This window comes from Egretta garzetta, unplaced genomic scaffold (genome assembly GCF_000687185.1).
Source record: "Egretta garzetta isolate BGI_Z169 unplaced genomic scaffold, ASM68718v1 scaffold240, whole genome shotgun sequence".
Taxonomy (NCBI): domain Eukaryota; kingdom Metazoa; phylum Chordata; class Aves; order Pelecaniformes; family Ardeidae; genus Egretta; species Egretta garzetta.
Window position 1 is genome coordinate 696,799 of NW_009258480.1, and position 23,296 is coordinate 720,094.

General features: G+C 36.8%; 1 protein-coding gene across 3 annotated transcripts in view; it reads left to right on the forward strand.

Moving 5' to 3' along the window:
* The window catches only part of CSMD3 (CUB and Sushi multiple domains 3), a 699,407-nt gene that overhangs the window by 566,913 nt on the left and 109,198 nt on the right, over positions 1-23,296 (forward strand). For all 3 annotated transcript variants that reach the window (XM_009643918.2, XM_009643926.2, XM_035899525.1), the window contains 5 exons: positions 1,929-2,033; positions 8,357-8,475; positions 10,533-10,602; positions 12,293-12,409; positions 19,316-19,525. In XM_009643918.2, coding sequence (XP_009642213.1) covers positions 1,929-2,033; positions 8,357-8,475; positions 10,533-10,602; positions 12,293-12,409; positions 19,316-19,525 — 621 coding nt within the window. The remainder of the gene's footprint in view (positions 1-1,928; positions 2,034-8,356; positions 8,476-10,532; positions 10,603-12,292; positions 12,410-19,315; positions 19,526-23,296) is intronic.

The following is a 23,296-nucleotide window of genomic DNA, read 5'->3' on the forward strand; positions in this document are numbered from 1 at the left end:
GATTCAACTCTTTATTGTAAACACACAGCTCTTCTAGTTCTTCTGTGTGTGTGTTTTTCTCCTATAATCAACAACAGGCTATATTCTTTCTGTTTTAATCAGTCATCTCTTAGTGGACTCTTATAAGGAGAATATTTGAAAATGTTAAAAATAAAATAACATTGAGGTTCCCAAAGCATACATCTATTAATCTCATTTCTTACCCACTCATATAGCAGGGTCCAGAAATACAGATTACTGAAAAAGATGGCTCTTGAAATCGTACATGACTAAAGGATGCATTTTTTATCCCTATTTTAGATAAATGAGATAGATCTGTTTGCCTTACTTTTTCTTGTTTTGTTTTACTTCATTCATGTGTATGGAATGAGATCATAGATAATAGGATTGTTGTCTTGTCCTGTGCTGAAACACAAATAAATAATCAATCACATTTCTAAGAATAGCCCTAAAAAATGTGCTCAGAGCTACTTGATATATTTTGCTGTTACATCTAAAATTATTCCAGTTATCCAGTTACAGGATTTGTTCTTGTTTTTGTGAAAACCCTAGTGAATATTTTTCCTTTTGTGGATAAAAGCTTGTAAAATTTGGGCATATACTTTGATGGGTAAAAAACTGGCTGGATGGCCAGAACCAAAGAGCTGTGGTGAATGGAATTAAGTCCATCTGGTGGCTGGTCACAAGTGGTGTTCCCAAGGACTCTGTATTAGGGCCAGTTCTGTTTAATATCTTCATCAGTGATCTGGATGGGAGGATTGAGTGCACCCTCAGTAAGTTTGCAGATGACACCAAACTGAGTGGGAGTGTTGATCTGCTCGAGGGTAGAGATCTTGACAGGCTGGATAGATGGGCTGTGGCCAATTGTATGAGGTTCAACAAGACCAAGTGCCAGGTCCTGCACTTGGGTCACAACACCCCATGCAACGCTACAGGCTTGGGGAAGAGTGGCTGGAAATCTTCCTGGCAGAAAAGGACCTGGAGGTGTTGGTTGACAGCCAGCTGAATATGAGCCAGCAGTGTGCCCAGATAGCCAAGAAGGCCAACAGCATCCTGCCTTGTATCAGACATAGTGTGGCCAGCAGGACTAGGGAAGTGATTGTCCCTTTGTATTGGGCACTGGTGAGGCTGAACCTCAAATACTGTGTTCAGTTTTGGGCCCCTCACTACAAGAAAAACACTGAGGTGCTGGAGCGTGTCCCAAGAAGAACAATGAAGCTGGTGAAGGGTCTGGAGCACAAGTCCTGTGAGGAGCGTCTGAAGGAAGTAGGGTCATTTAGACTGGAGTAAAGGAGGCTGACCTTATCATACTCTACAACTACCTGAAAGGAGGTTGTAGTGAGGTGGGTGTCAGTCTCTTCTGCCAAGTTAGAAGTGATAGGAGAAGAGGAAATAGCTTGAAGTTGTGCAGCGGCAGGTTTAGCTTGCACATTAGAAAAAAAATTCTTCACTGAAAGGGTTGTCAGGCACTGGAAGAGGGTGCCCAGGGAAGTTGTTAAGTGACCATCCCTGGACTTATTTAAAAGATGGGTAGATGTGTTGCTTAGGGACATGGTTTAGTGGTGGACTTGTCAGTGTTACGTTAATGGTTGGACTTGATTATCTTAAAGGTCCTTTCCATTGTGATTCTATGATTCTATGATAATATAAATTTATATTAGACCCTGCTTCCCTGAGTACCTACAGTTCATATCTCTGATATTGTTGTGCACTGAAAATGTAAGAAAAGTTTTGTAGGGACAGATATTTGATAACATCCATGATGATAAAATATAGTGGAATTAGTTATGTGACCTCTCTCTCTCCCGTTTCCACCCTATCTTCCCCATTTACCCCACTTCTTTTTTTAACACACCCCCCCCCCATATATATGTATGTATTTAGTTCAGTTCCTGTGCATTGCAATAATTTTTAATTTCTCTTTTCAGGAACAACCATTCCTCCACTTCTCAACAGTACATCAAATAATCTGTACCTAAATTTTCAGTCTGATATCAGTGTTTCAGCTGCTGGATTTCATCTTGAGTATACAGGTAATGCAGAAATGTTCAATTAATTAAGAGTGCTTGCTGGTTCCAGATGCCACGCATACCTAAACTATATGAAAGAAGAATATTCAGTTCTATTGCAGACAATGAGCTACATACCATTACTTCAAAGTCATTGGTAAAATTCCAAGTGAGCAAGATCAGGCCTGAAACCTGTACTGTAAGGACTGCGAAGTTTAATTTGTCTTGCTTTCATCTTTAATTTGGTTTTGCTCTCTGAAAAGCTTTTCTGAACACACGTCAGCCAGGAGTAAATGCAGATATACTCATGTGACAATACTAATACCAAGTTATAACACATTTATATAATTGTTGCAGGCAAAACCAGCATACTGATTTAGGTGATTTCAATTTAAGTTCTTTGCCAATTAATTACTGATTCTGGTATTGAACAAACCAGTAACAAACAAACCCTTAGGAAAAACTCCCCTGCTTCCCTCCGGATACCTACACACACATACACACACACTTTTTTGTTCTCCAGTGCACTTGCCACATACTACTCTCTGTCCCTTTGGTGAGGCAAGGGCAGTGCAGCAGATTGGGTCAGTGTCCTGTAGTTCCTGTGATCCCTTTAGGGTCCCACCTCTCAGTGCCTGCTTGAGTGGATGCTCGGGCTCCAGCCCCTGCTCAGTTGCTTCAGCTGCCACCTCTGCTCAGTCATGCTCTTCTCTCTCCCCTCCTCCAGTGAGGTATCCTTTCTTCTCCTGCTCTGGTGTTGTTGTTCCTTTTCTTGGTGCTTACCACCTTTTCTTAAATACGTTTTCACAGAGGCACATCTGAGTGGTTCAGAGGCACCCCAAACTCCTCTGGTGGGTGCAGCTTTGTCCTGCGGTGGGTCTGTTGGACCCAGATGGAGCTGGCCAGAACAGGCTGTGTCCAGGCACTGTCCCTGGGCTCTTCCCACAGATGCCGCCACCCCACCCCCCTAAAATCTGCAAATTATCCCCATAAAATTGTATATGTACTACATAGTATGTATTTTATAATAAGTGTAGGACATGAAAATTAATGACTCTCAATGAAAATGAGAGAATGAATAAACTGAAAATAGCAGCTGTGCTTATTAACCAACTGACAAATGCTCACAGGTTGGTGAGAACACAGCAGAATTATTTCAGATGTTTTTATTATTGCTGAGTACCCCACCAGCAAAAAAGGCTATAATTATAAACATACTTTCTGTCTGAACGAGATTGCCTTAGCTGACTGACAGGAATTCTAGCAACCACTAATATCTTGTTGCAGATTTTTTTTATTTTTCTTCCCAGCTCTGCAGTTCTCTCTGCTCATATTGGTTCTGGTGTCTGATCTGCATAATTGTGTCACAGTTATTTCTTGTCAGTTTTACAGTATGCAAATCCCATGCTCTGGTTTTCTGATTAGCCAGTCGGAGAACATGGTCTTGCAAAATTGCTGCCTCATCGCTTATCTATACCTAAACATTAATTATAGGTTAGAATTATCCTGCCATTTCCTTGAAATGCAGATACTTTCTCAGCTGCTTGCAACCTCAGAGGGTAAAAAACTGCAGGAAGTTATGAAAACAAAGTAAGATGAGACTGAATCCAGTGAAAGTGAAAATGCGTCTGTGTATTCCTATGTGCCCAGATGACTGAAATGTGAGGTGTACTGCTGGTATAAAACTTTCACCTCTAAATAAAGGAAGAGTTCACAGGGAAAAGTTCACAGTATGTAATTTAAAGTATTGGTCCATGCCAAGACCAATAGCTATATATGTGTACGGATTTATACAAGGGTGCATGTGTGAATCTGTACATGTGTAATATGTTTTCTGTGTGAGTGTATAAACCCACAGTAAATGCTGAAAATTTGTGATTCAGGAAAGAATATTGATGTCCCTCAGTAGATACCCAATGAACTAGTAGCTCGGTGAAATATGCTATTTTACAAGATTAATGATTAATTAACATTTTATGTGCAAGTGATAGAGATATGTAATTAAAACATTATATAGACCTTGGCATGGTGTGAGGAAAATGCAAAACAATGTCTTAGCCTGTAATCTTTATTGGAAGCAAATATAAACTTTAAATTTTGTAGCAAGTAAAGAATTGCAGTTGGAGAGCAAATTATGATGACTTCTGAATTAAGATTTTCTGTGGTATGTGACATATTTTATAAAGATATGCTCTAAAATAAATGTAAATTACCATGCATGTGTGGGAATTATTGAAGTAAAGTCTATGGTATTCAAAGCAGAGAATAGGATTAAGTGACCATAATAACTCCATAAAATCTGTGGAATATACAATCTATAAATTGTAAATAAGAAAAATATAATACAAAATATTGTCAAGGTTATTTTGAAGTTTAAAATAGAGGTAAATTGTAACTAATTTCCTACACTTCAAATTGCAAAATAATGAAATGGTTTTGTAGAATAAATGTGGAAAGATGTAAAGTATTAGTCATCCCTGTTTGTTTACCACTCTCTGGTTCACACCACAGAACTAAAGCATGATTTCAGAGCATGCAGTCTGGATATGTGTCATGCAAAATTAAATAGGGATGTGTAATTCAACATCTCAGCTAATGCCTTCAGCCACTAGCGTACAATCAGCCTATAGGACCAGACTAACTAAAGCTAATAATATTAAAAACCTTTAGTTTAACATTTAGTGTGAATCTTGAGTCCTAGGCACCAGGTGTTTCAGTCCATAGACCCATGACTATTACTGCCCTACTAACACTACTCACTAAGACAGTCTCTGTTACCTGTGGATTGATGGAAAGTTTTGTAATTGGGTTTTTTTTTTTCATCTGTAGCTTATTTTATTTTTTTTTTTCAAAAAGAGACTATGGAAAATTCTGCATTGGGTTGAATCATTAATTTGATTCCGGAGATTAAGCTAAGGGACAATACATTCTCATCATTGCTGGAAGGAAGACAACAGAAGCTGTATCTTGTGTATCTTCTGGATTTTTGTCTCTTGCAGCATTATGCAGTGGAGAGATAGGAATTTTTATCAAGGTTTCCAGAACTCACAATACGGTTGTATTTCTACTGAAATTCCTCCAGAAATGCATTGATCAGAACAGAGTTCACTCTCCTCAGCTGTGCTGGTCATCTTTGCCTCTCAGACAACGCTTCTTGCTCTAAAAGTTGTGATTATGTTTTTAGAGATAGTAAGTAGAAAGTAATGGCCACGTTTTAATGCCAGTGCTTCATACATTTATTGCATTTCACTGGAGCCTATACAGGCAGAGGTCATCATTTCTAATTAGGTAATTAATTATGCTGTATAAGTAGTAATAATATTATCTGAGATTAGTTGAATTTGTCAGATTGCCTCATACATAACTTCTATATTATTCAATATTTATTTAAAATTAGTAAAAATATGACACATTAATTTCCATTCTAAAATATAATCCCTGGAAATCTATGTATTAAAACTGTATAATGTAGAATTCTAACATCATAAATACTAAAGCATTTCCATAAAATTAGACTAATAACTTAAAAAAATCAAGAAGTTGTTACTACTTTAAGACTTGTGTAGTCCCAGAGTGCATTATCCAAAAGCTGATTGGTAGCTTTTTATGTTTAGAACCATAGGAGCTGTTGGAGAAGGGTAAGACAGCACCAAACAGATTCTTTTTCTTAATACATAATTATTCCTATGTAAAAATTAGAATATACTGAAAACATGTTTTCAGTTAATGTCTTTGTGAAAATCTCTTTTGTTTCTAATGCCATTGATCATAGAAGTTTAAAAATCTAACACATTATACTGCGATAGTAGTATAATGTGGCTTAAGGAACTAGTCATGCACCACAAATGAGTCAACGATGAACAGAGTGCAGTTTATGAATACATTCATGATTTCACCTGAATAACTAGCATGACACTCTAAAGACACAAGTTCTCTGAACTAGCCCTCAGCTGGGAAGGCAGTAAACACTGTCCAGTATCAGTTTGTTGAAAGGCATTGCAGACATCCAAAGTATTTTTTTTTTCTGACAATTATTTCATTAACTGAAGTGTGAGCACAATGTGATCTGGTTTGAGCTGTTTAAGTTACCTATTCTGAGAAAGGCATTTAAATGAACTCATTTCACTTTGCATGGCCTAAGTATTCATGTAGTAAGGTTCTGCTTCTCAGCTGATGATTCAGTAATTGCAAACTGAAAACTACTAACTCTTTCCTTAACTGTTCAAAATAAGTACTCATCTGTGTAAGCCAAGTACTGCTGTTCTTTTGCATTTGTACTTTACACATGAGCTGAATCACCGTCTGGATCTCTGAAATGTAAAAACTGGATCTAAGCCCATCAGTCATTTTCAAAATAGATTCTTTGATGTTCTTTTCATTTGCAGTTTGAGAAGAGAAAATAAGAATTTGGAAGTCATCTGTTATGTAGAAATAGGTTGCAAAACACTCACATCATTTTGTATATGGCAAATATGGGACCATTGCTGGATCAATGTGTGATCAATACATATAAAAGTATTATTGTCACAGAGAAAGGAACATTATATCCTCTTCTGTGAAACTTCAGAGGAGAGCCCTGAAACAAATATTAAATTTTTCAAAGTTGCAACATTCCAACAGAATGATGCAAGCCAGTATTGAATATTATGGAGAACATATTCTTGCTAAATAGTGTAAGTTCCTTAATAACAAAATATAAAATGGAAAAAAAAATCACAAAGTTAACAGTGACCAGAAGTAATGAGTACAACTGCTCAGTTTGTGGACCTGTATCAGTTATTTCTGATTCCCATTAACAGATAACTGCAGTAAAAAATATGGTTTTACCTCTCATTACTGTTTTCAGCAGAGAAAATTAGGACTGAAAAGGTATTAAGAATTTTTTTCCCATTTAGGGTTGATTTATGTTTTGTAGCAGGAAGTTTATATTGGCATGGTCCTGAGTTTTAGAGACTGTAGATTCCAATGATTTTAGTGAAAAGTTTTTTCTTTTAATATAGTTGTATATAAAATTTCATGTGCCAAATACATTTTTGAGAACAGGAATTACAAACTAGACTATTAGTTTAATATCTGCTTTCTACATGCCAGACATTCCTTTTTTTCTTTTACATTTTTACAATATGACGGTATTGTGAAATTACGGTAGTAAAAATTGTTGTGGATGTACAAAATGTGCCTTATAGAGAAAAAAATAATGTGTATGCTTTAAATACCTGAGAATTTTTGTTAGCTTTCAGCTTTCTTATCGGGTAAAAATGGGTCATTGTAAGAATCTTCAAAAAGTGATCTTTACTTAATGAGATTCTTACACAAAATGATCAGTTACATTAGTAAGTTCTTAAACATGCAGAGGTTTATTTTATCTTGAAGGAGTACCATTGTTGAATCCTGCATTACCCTATTACCCTAGGTACTGATGTTTAGTTGCTTAACAGTCCTGGCTTCACAACTAGTTAGGGTGCAATTTTTACAGTAGACAAAGAAAGTAACTGAGCTGCTTATACTTAATGTTACACATACCAGTATATTCCTGGATTTTCCTGGGTAGATGCAATCACAGAATCACAGAATCACAAAATGGCAAGGGTTGGAAGGGACCTTGGGAGATCTAGTCCAACCCTCCTGCTAAAGCAGGTTCACCTAGAGCATGAAGAAGTATTTATTTATTTCTCTTTTTTTTTGATGACCAAAAAAACCCCATATGGTCTCTTGGCAAACTAGCTTCTATTGCAATAGAAGAGATAGTTAGACACTTCATTAAAAATAGCAGATTAGGTGAAATTTGATGTAAATATTTACTCTATGTGTGTGCACATGAATGGAAGAGTAGAGTCAGACCTGTGAAGGACAGAATGCAGGTGGCCAGTTACACTTTGCACTGTTTTTCCTGTGTTTTGCACTTGGTGTGGTATTGGTCAGAATTCCCTGGAACAGATGCTGGGAAACGAAAGTGGGGGTGCTCCCAGTTTGAATTAGGTAGTCTCTAATTAGGAGTGAGACGGAAGGTGGAAATTAATAAGTCTGAGCCAGGAGACAGTGGAAACTTAGAGGAGACTTCGAGTTGAGACTGCAGGTTGTTGGGTAGTGTTTGTTGCCACCTTGATTATTTCTTTCCTTTTCCTTTACTCTGGAAATAAGGTTTGGTGGTTTTTTTTATCCTTATATAACAGTTGTTCCAAAATAATATGCCACTTGCTTTTCCACAGACAAGCTGCTGGCACCCAAGAGCCTCCTAAAACTTATCACTACAGTGTGCCTATGTACAGTGTACACAGAAGTTCTCTGTAAATCTAAAACCGGATTTTATGTTTCTTAGAATGTCTAAACTTCTCAATTTTTCACAGCTATAGGTCTGGACTCTTGTCCTGAACCACAGACCCCAAGCAATGGGATCAAAATTGGAGACAGATACATGGTTGGAGATGTGGTGTCTTTCCAGTGTGATCAGGGTTATTCTCTTCAGGTGAGCCAAGTTTCCAATTTCACATGGTGCCTTTTAGTTCTTTAACATGGATAAGTTTGAGTCTGTCAACATCAAATGGACACTGAACACTTCAGGAGCTGTGAATAGGTGATAAGCTTGCAGTGCTGGTAGGCTTTTCTGCCAAATATTAAATTAGCAACTGTCCAAATATTCCATCAGAAGTGTATGGCTCTGTGCTTCCTCTGCATTAATGATTATAGGTTGTTATCTATTATTGATGTCCTCAAAAAGACTAAGGTTCCAAATGATAGGTTACTATTTTCAATAACATTTTTTTTCTCATTTGTGACTCTACAGACTCTACATTCTCCCATCTGTCTAGCTCTTTGAGTGTAAAAAGAGAGAAAACAATCACATTACTTATGCATAGTAAAAAGAAAATTCTTAAAGGGAGAAAATGTTTTCTAATTAGCAGCACATGATTAACTGCAAAAGGATAATTTACCCACCATTCTTTCTTCATTAACATCAGTCTGCCCTTTAACACATGTTAATATCAGACTAACTAACTGAAGTTTTAAAAATAATAATAATTTTAAGCATTTATTTTAAATAATTCTGTGAAGACCTAAATACTAGGGTCATATGTACTGCATCAAAAATAGAAATTTGATTACTTTTTTGGACTAAAAAATAATTTTTTAAAAAGCTGTAGGTTATAGAAACTAAATAAGCTTGTCTGCTTCCAGATCTCAACTGCTGTTTGGATTTGGGACCTCTATTCAAGTTTCCCTTTCAAGACAGAGTTCCTAGTCATGTCTGCAGCCTTCTAGCATTATAAGAATAACTGAGATGTTCTGTGACTGCAGCTCCAACAATGACTATTGAAGTTGCCTGATTTTAGCTGGTCATTCTTGGGAACAATCTGTCTTTTTTTTTTTTCTTCTTCTTTGTTTCACTTTCATACTTTACAAATGTGTGAGCAGACAAGTCACAGTAAACAGCTGAAATAAAGAAAATTTAAAGAACATAGGAGCATAGACTGTGCAAACACACTTGTAAAACCTCTTCTTTCCATTTTCTTTTTCTGGCTTATACAGTATGACTTTGCCACTTGATTTTTTGTTTTTTCTTCTAGCAATGAGCAGATATGCCTACTTGCACTATGAGGGAAGTGTGTGTGTTTTTCTTCTAGGAGAGAAAGAGAATGGGTTGCAGATTGATGAATAAACTATTCACAGTTACCCTGGATGCTTTAGAGATACTTGGTTCCCTCAAATGCTACAGGCTCTGAATTGATAAGGAGATTTAACACGTAAAACTAACTTTTCTCTTCATTTGATTGTTGAACAAACAGGCTAAAAGCTACTGAATTTTTTCAACTAGGTCTTCGTGAAGTGTATGTTATATGGTTTTGCAAGGTATCCCAAGTACAGTTCTCTCTTAAGATTTTTCAGTTTCATTTGTTGTCTCTGGAAGAAAATTGCAATTACATGAGGCTGATGAAGAACACAGAGGGTCACTCTGGTGGGTCTTGGGACTCATCTGTAACAGATTGCCTTGAAGTCACAGCACCTTATCTGCTGTAAAGGAACACGTGTTGCAAAGAGATTCCTTATATATCTCAGCTTTTGGCAAATTAATCCAACTGTTTCGGGGGGGAGGATAAGGGCTGCATTAGAATAGGTATTTCAGTGCTGTATAATGTATATAGTTTGTATCTTTTTATCACATTCCACAAATCAATACTATGTAAATGTTGCTTCAATTAGACCTTCAGTTTCTAGACCCTTGGTTTATACTAAAGCTGGCATTATAGAATTTATCTGGATACTGTTATACTGTTAGAAATAATATTAAGGGGATAGACATAATTCTCTATTGAGCTAACAGTCATGTAGTTAAGATTACAGTCTTCTCTATTATATGGAAGATATGATACAATTCACAGTGTACAATATAAATATTACACCTATTGTTTTTATATATTTTGATGATATTTTAAATTATAAATTACTTTTGTTTAGTTACTAATGATATGCCATATGTTATATATATTTTTATTATATAAATTAGCAAATATTGTGTCATTTTAGGGACATTCACATATCACCTGTATGCCTGGACCAGTAAGAAGATGGAATTATCCGATTCCAATATGCTTAGGTATGTTCAGCATACATAAACTTTCTTAAGTATGTCAGAATGAGAAAGCTAGAAAACTCAGAAATAAGAGATACATATAAGGGAAAGAATAGGGAGAACTGGAAGAACTTAATTAAACCTGAAAATGGTCAAAATAAACTGAAGATTTTCGAAGTATACTTCACACTTATTTTGGCAAAGCTTTTCTGAAATGTCCAGTCAGAAGAAGAAAGAATAAAATATGTTCTAGTCAGAATCTATCACCAATTCACTATTAGTGATAAGACATCCAGAGACCCTTGCAAACATAGTTAATTTATTTATCAATTGTTTCCACAGCAGAATGATGATTATTACAGAAAATACTGAGATAGAAATAACATTACATTTTAATCTCTAATAAATTCCACATAAGGCATGTCTGCCCAATTTCAGAAGATACATTATTTTTTGAATTAAACTATATACCTGACCTTATTATATTATTGAAGAAGCACTGGAATCCTACCAGAAGCCCAAATGAACATCTCAAGTACATTTAAACATATACTCTTTATATGATGAATAAATGTGAAGGGTGTGAAACTCCTTCTATTTGCATTCATTCACTGAATAGAAAAGCCATTTTGTTTGGGTTCCCTAGCAGTAAGTTATCTGTTTTTGTAATCTTGTACGTCTGGAAAGTAGGATGCTGTAGATCTCATTAAAGATTTTATACTTTGCTTTTCTTCAAGACAGATTATATATCCTCTTGAGCTTCCTCACTTAATCCTGTTCTTAATCCTGTGAGATTTTAAAACCCTCCTATGAGGTACTGAGCTCCTTCAGTTTAGAATTTATAAATATTTAATGATATACAGATATATGCAAGAATTTTTTCAGGAGTTAATCCTCACCTTCCATCATTTTGCATTAACATATGTCTAGGAAGTCTGATACAATAATTGCACTGCTCCGTGGTAAATTCTGAAGACAAAAATGCTGTGCTGAAATTCCTTTTTTTTCCTTCTTTTTTGCAAATAATGATTTTTAATTGTGTTTCAAATGATATAGCAACAGTTAATTGGACAAAACTTTTATTTAAAATCTTATTTACAGTAACTAGTATCTTCAAATCTATTACTGAAGTGTAAGTTACTTTATTCACTGATGTCATGCCTGAAAAAAAATTAAAAGTATGTTCAAATATGTATTTAGTTCAGTTTCTGGAAATATGTGTGTGTGTACATTTTCTAAGTCTGTTTATTTTTTGATTTTTAGAACAGCAGGATACAAATGCAGTTTTTAAAAGGCCTCTTGAAGTGCTTTGAGTACAGAATCTTTTAAAAATACATTATTATCTTATATTATTCAGGTGCTCCTTTACAAACTAATGTGGAATTCTGTCAATGTTGCTATGAGCTGATGTGTGCTGCTTGCCTGTTCACAAGGGTGGTTCATGCAGAGAGAGTGCAGAGTAAACGTCTATTCTTTTTTCAGGTGCATGAGCCCCCCAAATCAAAACCTAGTCAATTCAGAGTAGGTACATAAGTTTAAAACACCTATTTGCAAGTTAGGTTGAAACAGATATTTATTGGTAAATGAATGTTTGTTTATTGTTTGAATTATAAACCTAGTTGTTGTTATACTATTAATGTTAGAAGGATCTTCAATGTTCTGGATTAATTTTTAGTTCATTCTATTCCTCTGAAAAATGTCTTTTTTTTTGCAGCACAATGTGGTGGTAGCATGTCAGACTTCAGTGGAGTGATCCTCAGCCCTGGGTTTCCTGGTAACTATCCTAGCAGTTTGGATTGCACTTGGACAATAAAGCTGCCTATTGGTTTTGGTATGTGGTCTTTCATGGATTATATTTGTTGGAGTTTTTATGGATTCAAAACACTGAACATAGATTTTAAAATATTGTGAATATTTATCCTGGCTAATAAAGGAATTATAATTCATTTAAAGAAGTTATCAAAGCCTTAAAATAAAAATATAGAATAGAAAATCTGTATGGTTCTTCGTTTTTGATTTAACATATATTACAATTTTCTAATAAAGACATAGTTGTTTAATTAGAATTAAACACAATTTTCTAACTTAACAGGCTTGATTTCTCTTTGTGAGGTCATAAACCCAAGGAAAACAAATAGCTATCACGAATATTTTAAACAATGTCAGTATCAGTTTAGAAGAAGCTAAAGCTACATTTGAGTTCATTATTTTATCATTAAGCTTCTTTGCATATCCTCAGTGAATATTGCAACAACATAGAATTGTTCCTGGAAGGGATATCTAGAAGCCTCCCACTCAAAGTTGTCAAGCTTCCCACTCAAACTGAAATTGTCAGTAACTCTAGATCAAGTCCACTATGACTGGCAGATCCTTCTCAGCAGGGCTACTACTCACCTAATCAATTCCCAGCCTGTACCAACAGATAAGGATGTTGTGCTCCAGATGCAGAACTTTGCACTGCTTGTGCAAATCCTTAAGAAGTGTTTGTTTACTCAGCCCTCAAGTTTTTCAGTGTTTCTTCGGACAGAAGTTGTGCCACGCCTCCTAGTTTATTATCCTCCACAAATTTGTTGCGGATGCATTCCCATTATGTAGATCTCTCACAAAGACATTGAACAGTGTAAGCTCCCATATCAACCCATGAAATGTACTTTTCACTGGGTAACAATTAGATGTTGAATGACTGATTATCACTCTTGGAACCTTGAAGTTCCATTAATTTTTAACCTATTTCCTCTCCATTAATCAAGTTCATATATGTTCAGCTTTCAGATGAGAATGCTATAGAAGACCGGGTCAAAAGTTATAGGAGAGTGATAGCGAATTAGATCCACCATTCTCCCTTTGTCAATTTAATCATAGAAGGAAATAATGATTTTCTGTTAGTAAATAGATGTTGACTGCTCCTGAGTTCCTTCCTGTCTTTTATGTGTTTTCAAATTGCCTCCAATTATACAAGTTCCATAATCTTTCTGTGGACTGTAGTGAACCTGCAGTTGCCATCGCCCAGGTCCTCTTTCTTGTCTTAAAGGTGGATATATCTTCGACTTTTTGTGGTCACCAGAACTTTTCTCATTCACCATAATTTTCCATAGGTAATACCAGCATTTCTATTACATTGGCTAACTCCTTGAGCAACTTTGGATAGATCCTATATACCTATCATTGCAAAATCTTTATTCAAATCTAGCCAATACAGTTGTCCCATCTAATCTTTTATACTTGTGGCACTTGTGTAGGAGCATGTGTACTTGGATTTTTTTCTTTATGTTAGTTGAATGGCGTGTTGTTTTTTCAGACATGCCTCACTGATGTCTATTTTATACTTGCCATCTTCTGTCATTTTCTTTAGTTGATGATACAGAATTTCTGGGTCTAACTCAGTAACTGAATGTGGCATCCCAAATAGTTTTCCCTTCTGCATCTATTGAGATTCTTTCTCTCCTCTTTTTAAAATCACTTCTGTGATCTTTTTGATTAATATTTTAATTCTGCTGTTACCTGAATTTTAGACAGCTTGATGTGTCAGCTTCTAGTATTTCATCATGAGTCACAATGCTGTCTAGAATCTTCAGATCCGATGCAGGTCCTTGCTAGTTTTCCTGTTCATGTACAGGAAAACTAAATGCTCCTTTTTCTAGAAGAAAACTAAAACCGCACAGATTGAAAAGTGCTTATGTTTTGACCGTTTCTAAATAGGATGTGATTAAAATTGAATTGAAAATTAAAGTAAAATTCCATTGTAAAAATGAAAAAAATAACATTTGGAAAAGTGACGGCTAAAACCGGTTTTAGTGATGCCGTGGTTCTAGTCCAGTGGAGGAACATATATGTAACTCTTCTGAGTAGTAAATAGAAACACTCAAAAACACCATCACGGGAACCTTCTATAGGCTTTCACTTGTTTCTAACAAGTGTTTCTAACAAGATTTTTCCCCAGTTAGAAGTTATGGATTATAAGCATTTCCATTTTATGTTAGATAATGGTATAATCTGAACCAATTACACTATGATGATTTCAATCAACTTACAAGGTTATGTTGTTTGTATGTTTTGTTTATATTCTTTCTGAGATTTATGGTTAGATTGAATATATATAAATATACGAATAACTCATTAAAGAGAGGTGTCCAAACTGTAGAAAGCCATAGAAAAAAAACAGTCTAACAAGCAGAAGTCTGAGACAAACAGAGGTAGTTGCTACAAACTGAGCAAAGGATCAATACTTTGGAAGATTTATATGTTTCAAGGAACTTGTAGTGAAAGACAGTAGAGTACAGAGAACAGATAGGTGGGCAAAAAAATATTAGAGCTGGTTTTGCATCAAAGTGGGTGAAAGAAAAAATTGACAGTAAGACAGCACAAGTTGGCAGTTATTAATGACAGTCTAAACCTTGGACGAGTGTTTGGTTCACAGGATCAAATGAAAGGCCAAGCCTACAGGTGTCATGGATAGAAAAGAACAAAGTTTGTACATAACTAGATTCTCTGTGTAGAAAATATTTGGAAGGCTGGCAAAGGCAAATAATGGCTCTTACAAGCAGAAGCTTTCTTATCACATATACACTATCTTCTTATGAACAGAGACAGAAATGATCAAGGTAACAGTAGTTTAATTATGTGCCAACCTTTTTTCCTGTAGCATATAAAATGTTACAGGCTTCAGAAAACCATTCATAAACTTTACATGGTATCTGGGGAGAAAACTCTAAAAGACAGTGACAAACACTATTTAGCTATTACAGTTTAGGAGTTACAAAATTATTCATGACTTTTCAATAATTAATCTGACATTATATCTTTTCCTTTCAATTTTACATGAAATCATGTTCATTGTCTTTTATAGAAACAGCAGTGGGACTCAATACCTTCTTAATGAAAGTACTCCATTATCATTCCATAGTTACACTAAATCCAGATAAAATACAAATTCTACTTTGCTGTAACTTATATAGAAATATGTATAAACAGGAAAACGTTTAAAGAGGCCTATAACTACTCAGCTGCTGAGCATTTTCTTCTTGTCCTGCCATATCATCATTGTAACACATCACCTTGTTAGGAGAGATAACTTGCTAATGGATAGTAAGCTACCTTCCTGTTCCTTACTGATTCAAATAATCAGAAACTTACGTTGGCAAGATCATCATATGGCACAGTCGTGTGTATGTGTATGAAAATTAAATAATTGAACTGCATGTTTAGTGGGAGAGGTACTGATGAATGATGGTTGGATAATATAATTTACATTTTTTGTGACTCAAAAATAAAATATATGTTAAATAAAGTAAGGAGTGTGGCCACTTCCTCCAGCCACTCCAGCCCAGGACCCTCCTGCCTAGCTACTGGAGTCCAGTCTGGTGCCGAGGGATACAAGGTCTCTGCCCAGGCTGAGGGATGTGGCTGTCACTTTCCTGTTTGCACATTCAAACAGTAATGAAGCTGAGAACAGACACACACAGAGGACACTGACATGTCTGGTCACAAAGACCATCACAAACAAGGCCTTGCCTTCAACAGCACCTATATACAGGACTCACATAAAACACAAACACAGGCAGCCAAGTCCCCTCCTCTTCTTGGGCTGGCATAGACAGAAAGTCACTAGTGTGGGCACACACACACAACACTCTAGATTCACAAGCACACACACATTTGTGGATCCCTTGAGTGTCTGCCTGGCACCCCTGACTGGATCTTGGGCCCCCTTACCTGCTTCACATGTTCCCTACTTACTCTCTGGCTGGTCCAGCTTGATGCTTGCTGCAAACACACCATATTCACACACTCGTCCCTCATGCACTCCATGTTCACAAGTCTCCCTGGGTGTATCATAGAATCATAGAATGCTTTGGGTTGGAAGGGTCCTTTAGAGTTCAGCTACTCCAAACTCCTGCAGTGAGCAGGAACGTTTTTAACTAGATCAGGTTGCTCAGAGCACCATCCAAACTGACCTTGAATGTTTCTAGGGATGAAGCCTCCACTACCTCTTTGGGCAACCCATTCCAGTGTTTCACAACCCTCACTGAAAAAATTTCTTCCTTATATCCAGTCTAAATCTACCCTGCTTCAGTTTAAAACTATTATCCCTTGTCCTGTCACAGCAGGCCTTGCTAAAAAGATTGTCCCCGTCTTTCTTATAGGCTCCCTTCAAGTACTGAAAGGCCACAATCAGGCCTCCCTGCAGCCTTCTCTTCTCCAGGCTGAACAAGGCCAACTCTCTCAGCCTGACCTCATGGGAGAGGTGCTCCAGCCCTCGTATCGTTTTGGTAGCCCTCCTCTGGACCCACTCCAACAGGTCCATGTCCTTCTTGTGCTGAGGGCTCCAGAGCTGGATGCAGCGCTCCAGGTGAGGTCTCACCAGAGCAGAGTAGAGGGGCAAAATCACCTCCCTCAACCTGCTGGCCACTCTGCTTTTGATGTAGCCAAGGGTATGGTTGGCCTTCTGGGCTGCAAGAGCACATTGCCGGCTCATGTCCAGCTTTTCATTCATCAGTACCCTCAAGTCTTTCTCCGCACTGCTGCTCTCAATGCTTTCATCCCCCAGCCTGTATTGATATCAAGGGTTGCGGTGCTCCAGGTGCAGGACCTTGAATTTGGCCTTGTTGAACCTCATGAAGTTCACACAGGCCCACCTCTCCAGCTTCTCCAGGTCTCTTTGGATGACATCGCATCCTTCTTGCATGTCAACTGCACCACTCAGATTGGACTCATATGCAAACTTGCTGAGGGTGCACTTGATCTTGCTATGTCATTGATGAATATATTAAACAGCACTGGTCCCAGTACAGACCCCTGAGGGACACCACTTGTCACTGGTCTCCATTTGGACACCGAGCCATTGACCACTACCCTCTGGATGCGACCATCCAACCAATTCCTTACCCACTAAACAGTCCACACGTCAGTTCTCTCTCTCCTCAATTTAGGCATAAGGATGTGGGGGACTGTGTCAAGGGCTTTACAGAAGTTCAGATAGATGACATCCATGTCCACTGGTGCAGGCACTGCATCATAGAAAGCCACTAGTTTTGTCAGGCAGGACTTGCCCTTGGTGAATCCATGCTGGCTGTCTTGAATCACCTCCCTCTCCAGGTATCAGCATGGACTTTCTTCCTGCTTAATATCCTGTCCTGGACCCAAGGCCTTCCTACTCACCAGCTATTCCAGTTTTAAGTTTGTTAGCAGATGACACGTGCACTCCCCCCCACACCAGTATTGGGAAAGATATAAACACTTGCCTTCCCAACAGCCAGCACCAGGTACATGGGCTGTGACCCATGGTCCTGCTCCAGCCACCACCACTGAACTCATTATTTACCTCACTTATGCTGGTCTCCCCAGTAACTGGTCTAAGAACACACAGTGTTCCCATCCCCAGTGGCTGGAAGTTAAAGACCCTTGCACTCACTTCAGGCCAGGGGCAGCAACACCCCTGGTCTGACTTCAGCAGCTGGCACCAAATTCCATTCACAGCTATAGGTCTTGTGAGCAGCTGGCACTTAGTCTTTGCGGCACACATACACATAGGATAGAGTGAGATTACACATAGAGATGGTTAAGAAAAGACTTAATAAGAAGATATGAGATGATAGGACAGACTGGTGATCAGTTGCAGGGCTTAGCCAGACAAATGTACTGACCAGCCCCATTCTACACTCAACCAGCCACTTTTATGCCTTTTCCTCTCTACCCATCTTTGGTCTTTGTTCTCCCCTGCTCCCCTTCCCTCTGTGTGTCCCCTCAGGGGTTTGCACAGGTCTATCAAATCCTGCATCCCTCCCAGTATGGGGTCCCCATGGTTTGCAATCTTAACAGTTGCAAAGTCCAGGTTAATCTTTCTTGAAGTTGTACCTGTAGTTTCTTGACAGCCCATCAATTAGTGTGACTGGCAAGGTTTGTTTCTTGTTATTGGCTCCATGATTGTTTTGTCAGGTCTGTGTCTGTATATTTTTGTTTCTGGTTTCCCCCCTTTCTGTTGGTTTCCCAATTGATTAAGTCCCTGATCAGATAACCTTGCTGGGATAAACATTCGCACACTCTCACTTGACCTCTTCAATTGGTGTGAATGACCAGGTTTGGTTCTCATCACTGCATCCCTCAGGTTTGTGTCCCTGTATATTCTTGTTTATGGTTTCCTCCTTTTGTTATTTTGCCTTGCTTCATTAAAAAATGTCCTTAAAGGAGCAGACACTTTCCTTCCACATACCTTTACAATATAGATAATCCATATTACATGCATGATTTTTACTGTGCATCATTTTATATATATATATATATATATAAATATATATAAGCTGAGAGAGATCAGTTTAGCTATCTCTGCTGCATTTTTTTCCAGATGTGGCTTTTAATAGAGCCGGAGAATATTTTATGCAATAAAACCAGGAAAGATTTAACTAAATAGCATGTATTCAATGTTCAGAACTGAAATCTGCTCTAAATTCACAAACAACAATCTTGCCCAAAAGTGGCATATAAATAACCTACAGTTCAGTGCCTTAGATCATGTTAGTATTTCAGTGTTAGCACTTCTTACCTTGCTGGCCTCTCAGAATTAGTAATTCATGAGGAGAAAGAATGCTTCAAACTGAATTCTAAGGAGTGCATCTGGGAGTGTAACACATACATTTCCACTGGTTACATTATTTTATGATATAAGTGTAAAATGTACATAACTTTTTTTCTCTCCTGGTATTGATACTGGTCTCTTTTATTTACTGACAATGTTTTGCAGGTGTCCATTTGCAATTTGTGAACTTCTCAACAGAGACCATACATGATTACTTAGAAGTTAGGAGTGGATCTACAGAAACTAGCACTGTTATTGGGAGACTAAGTGGCCCTCAGCTACCAGCGTCTCTGTTCAGCACAACTCATGAAACCAGCTTATACTTTCACAGTGATTACTCTCAGAACAAACAAGGATTTCATATTGTATATCAAGGTGAGATTTTGACATTCTTGTGCGAGAACAAGGTGGCTATAGAAGATTATTTCTTTTTTTTTTTTTTGGCATTTGTAAAAGATAAGCATGAAATAAAAGATTTTGTGTATTTCAAACCAGTTATGCATCAAGATCAAACAGAAGAATGTAGACAATAAAGATGAAAAAGGAAAAATAATTGGATATTGTCTTTAAAAAGCAGTTCAAATATAGGCAAACAGATAATATCCTATAACTGAACTTGGTTGGCATATTAATTTATATTTCATGGCTTTACAAAGTAAACATCTCTATTGTTCAATATTTATAAGCATATGGGAATCTCAATTTTGTGTCTTGGGTTCTGGAAGGGAAAGTTCTAAATATTTTTTTAGAGTACTGGATCCATGTAGGTTAGTACAGAATAATGCCAACTCAGAAATCTCCAAATCCATTTTATTTCGTAGTTGGCAAAATCGCTGGAAGGTTCTTGTTCTGTTGTACACAAATAGGTCATGCTGAGCTGGTGAAGACTGCAAGATCATAATTCTATTTATATAATTGCAGGTTCATTTAAATGGGATTAGATCACCACTGTTGACAAAATAAAAGGTCAAATGTATATTTTAAACTATACCTGTTTTCATGATACAAATAACTTCAAAGGATGATTTAAAGAGGTTTTACTTTAGAGCAGTCTCCTATTAATCTTCTAGTAGTAACAAGTCCAAATTGACTTGAACTCTATGTAACATTCTGGAAATGAGCCACTGTAAAAAGTGTTAGCTTTTAAAGAAAAAATCAGTTTATGACAAATTATGTGGTAAGACTTTATTAACTTCTTATTTGGAATATGATACAATTTGTAGGTGTAAGGGAACTTTAAAATCTATTGCTAAGAGGGCAAAAGACTATTACTAGAATTAATAGTAACAGTAATCTTTTTGGAAATGCTGTTATTTATCAAAGAATTAAAAAAAAAGTTTCTGTCTGTTTTTAACCACCTAAGAGAGAACCATTTCTTTCAAACATACATAATCTGTGATCTTATTTTGCAGATTTTGCATAGCATATGTGTTCTTAGTTCTGCAATAAGAACTTGATGTTTCAAATCTTCTTCATAAAGATTGCCAAGATGTGTGAGAGAAGCTTGTTTTCACATCTTACTTGTTTCCTATAAAATATTTGGTATTCATAGGTTGTTATAGAGCCTTTTAATTCTTCTGAGAAAAACAAGTAAAATTATAGACAGGTTTACTTCTCCTCTTCCTTAAACATAAGAATGTAAACCCGGAACTCCACTAATGGGTCAGAAAAAAGCTCCATCTAGCTCAGTATCATATTTCCAAATGGCAAAAAGAAATGCTACTTTACAGCACAGAAGCCTGGCTAGTTTCTTTTGTACCCTCCCAACAACCACTGTTGTTGTCAGACTTAATTCTATTGCTGTGAGATTTGATGGCATTAATGTATTCAGCCTTTCCACTGTCTTCATGATTTTTGTGAACTTCAGTCGTATCACCCCTAATCTCTTTCCCAAGAAACCGTGTTTAGCCATGAGCTCAGTAAAGTTATTCATTATTATAGGCTATATCATACTACGAGGTATAGAAATCAGACTCACTGATCTGTAATTTCAAGGATCCCCTCTAAAGATAGATGTGATTTACATTGGGAAATCATTCCTCTAGATCAGATCTTGAAATTGTATGATATATATCTTGGCTCAGCAGCTCTTCTGGGTGAAAGCCATCTGCTCCTGATCCTTTGCCTTACCTGTTTAGTGTAGTAGTTTTGTATTTACTTCAAACTGATCTAGTGCCTTAGACCTGTGTAATACAAGCACCATATCTGGTTTGGAAATCTCTACACCATTTTCATCAGTAAAGACAGATACAAAGAATTTATCGAGGTTTTCTCTCTATGGCATCCTAATCCATAAAAGTCCCTTTTTTTCTCATTTGTCACTAATTGTTCTACCAGTTCCCTAGCTGACTTCTTGCTTCTGATGTCAAATAATTTTTTTATGATCAGCTGAGATATCTTCTGCAAGACATTTTTCAAATTGGTTTTGCTCTCTTTATTTTTCTATTTAAGTTTGACCTGCTATGTTTTATGACTTTTTGGAAAGGCAGATTTTCATTATTTAAATGCCAGCCTTTTCCCTATTGTAGCTTCTTTAGCTTTCCTACTGAGTCACAGAAGCATTTTTCTGAACCACTTCAGTGGTTTTTTATTATTAATTGTAGAACATGTTTTACCTGGTCTTTAAAGTAGTGTCAATTAGCAGATTCCAATCTGTGTTACCTTAATTTTGTATAATTTCCTTTCCTGAAAATTGAATATCCCTGTGCTGGGTTTATTTGACTTGCTCCCTCCCAGTACAATCAAACTGCATTATGACTGCTATTATGGAGCAGCTCTCCCATGAATAATTTTCAGACTAATCCTTGAGTACCAAGCTGGTTCAAATCTAAAATAACATCTTTTCTTGTGGGCTTTCAAACTGCTTGTTCTAGGAAGCAATTATTTCCTGCATTCAAAATTTTATTTCTTCAGGTCATCCCGGTGAGGTGGGTATTTGGGTACTCCGTTACTACTACCTGTTGTATTTTTGCAGCTTTTCTAATTTTACTTAACATTTCCTGTTCACTATAATTTTCCTGTTTAGACATTTGTAGAAGCAGCTGAGTACTCCACTTATATTTCTGGAGTTTTAATTTCCACCTGTGAGTATTCTATAGTGCTTTTTTTTTTTTTTTCTGGTAACATTTTTCTCCTATGGTACTTAATATATTTCCAAACAACAGTGCTGCTTTCCCACCTGGAAGTCTCTACGCAATCAAGTCTTGGAAAGGTGGTTGCCTAGCAACACTGCATCCTGCTTCCATGCCATGTCTTTCACTTCAAGGCTCTTGGTTGGTTCAAGCATTCTAGATCCCACTTCCTAGGTTTTAGGCTTCTATATTGGAGTGAAAGGGCTTCTCAGTTTGTCCTTTTTCTGTTCCTTAATACTGTGCATGTCACTCAACATGCAGTGTAGACTACCTGATTTGCTTTTCCTATTTATTGTAATTCTGCTGTTTGTCATACTCCTGCACTTTTCTTAATGGTGCATTGGCTGGTAGCCTCCGCCCTGTGATGGCATTGCATCTGTCTTCTGTACCTGTAAGGTTTTTCCCATACTTCTAGTTTAGATACTCTTCTACAGCCTTTTTAAATTTTCATTGTTGGCCACTTGGATCCATTTTCATTAGGGTGTACTTAAGAGCACACTTGGAAACAATTTGTAGTCTTAAAGAGCCAGTCAGTGGCCTACCTTTTTGAAGATCTAAGTGGAGAAAACACAAAATCTAAATTCCTTTCTACTCTCTTCTAGTCTAGTGCAGTACTCCTGTACTTAATAAAACTAAAAGGTAGAATTAAGAGGATAGTCTCATTTTTGCCTTCATGGACTCTGTTCCAAAAACATGTAGGGTAGGGTGTTGGGTATTTGTTTGTTTACACATGCACACACAATCAAAGTGTATAGAACATAAGATCATTTAAACTTTGGTTGTAGTATTATGTTTTCCTTATGAAGTTTGGAATTGGAAATTAATTTTTATGCTTATTTCCAGAATTGTTGTGGTAATGTTTCACTGTGCTTCTCCTGGTGTAGGACCAATGATTTTGATTGTCACTGTGATGGAACTTATGACATATGGAATGTCCATGATTTTTTAAATTTTATTCTAATGAAAAACTTTTTTTTTTGAAGTCATAAGAATTTGTATTTTTCTCCCCCCCCCC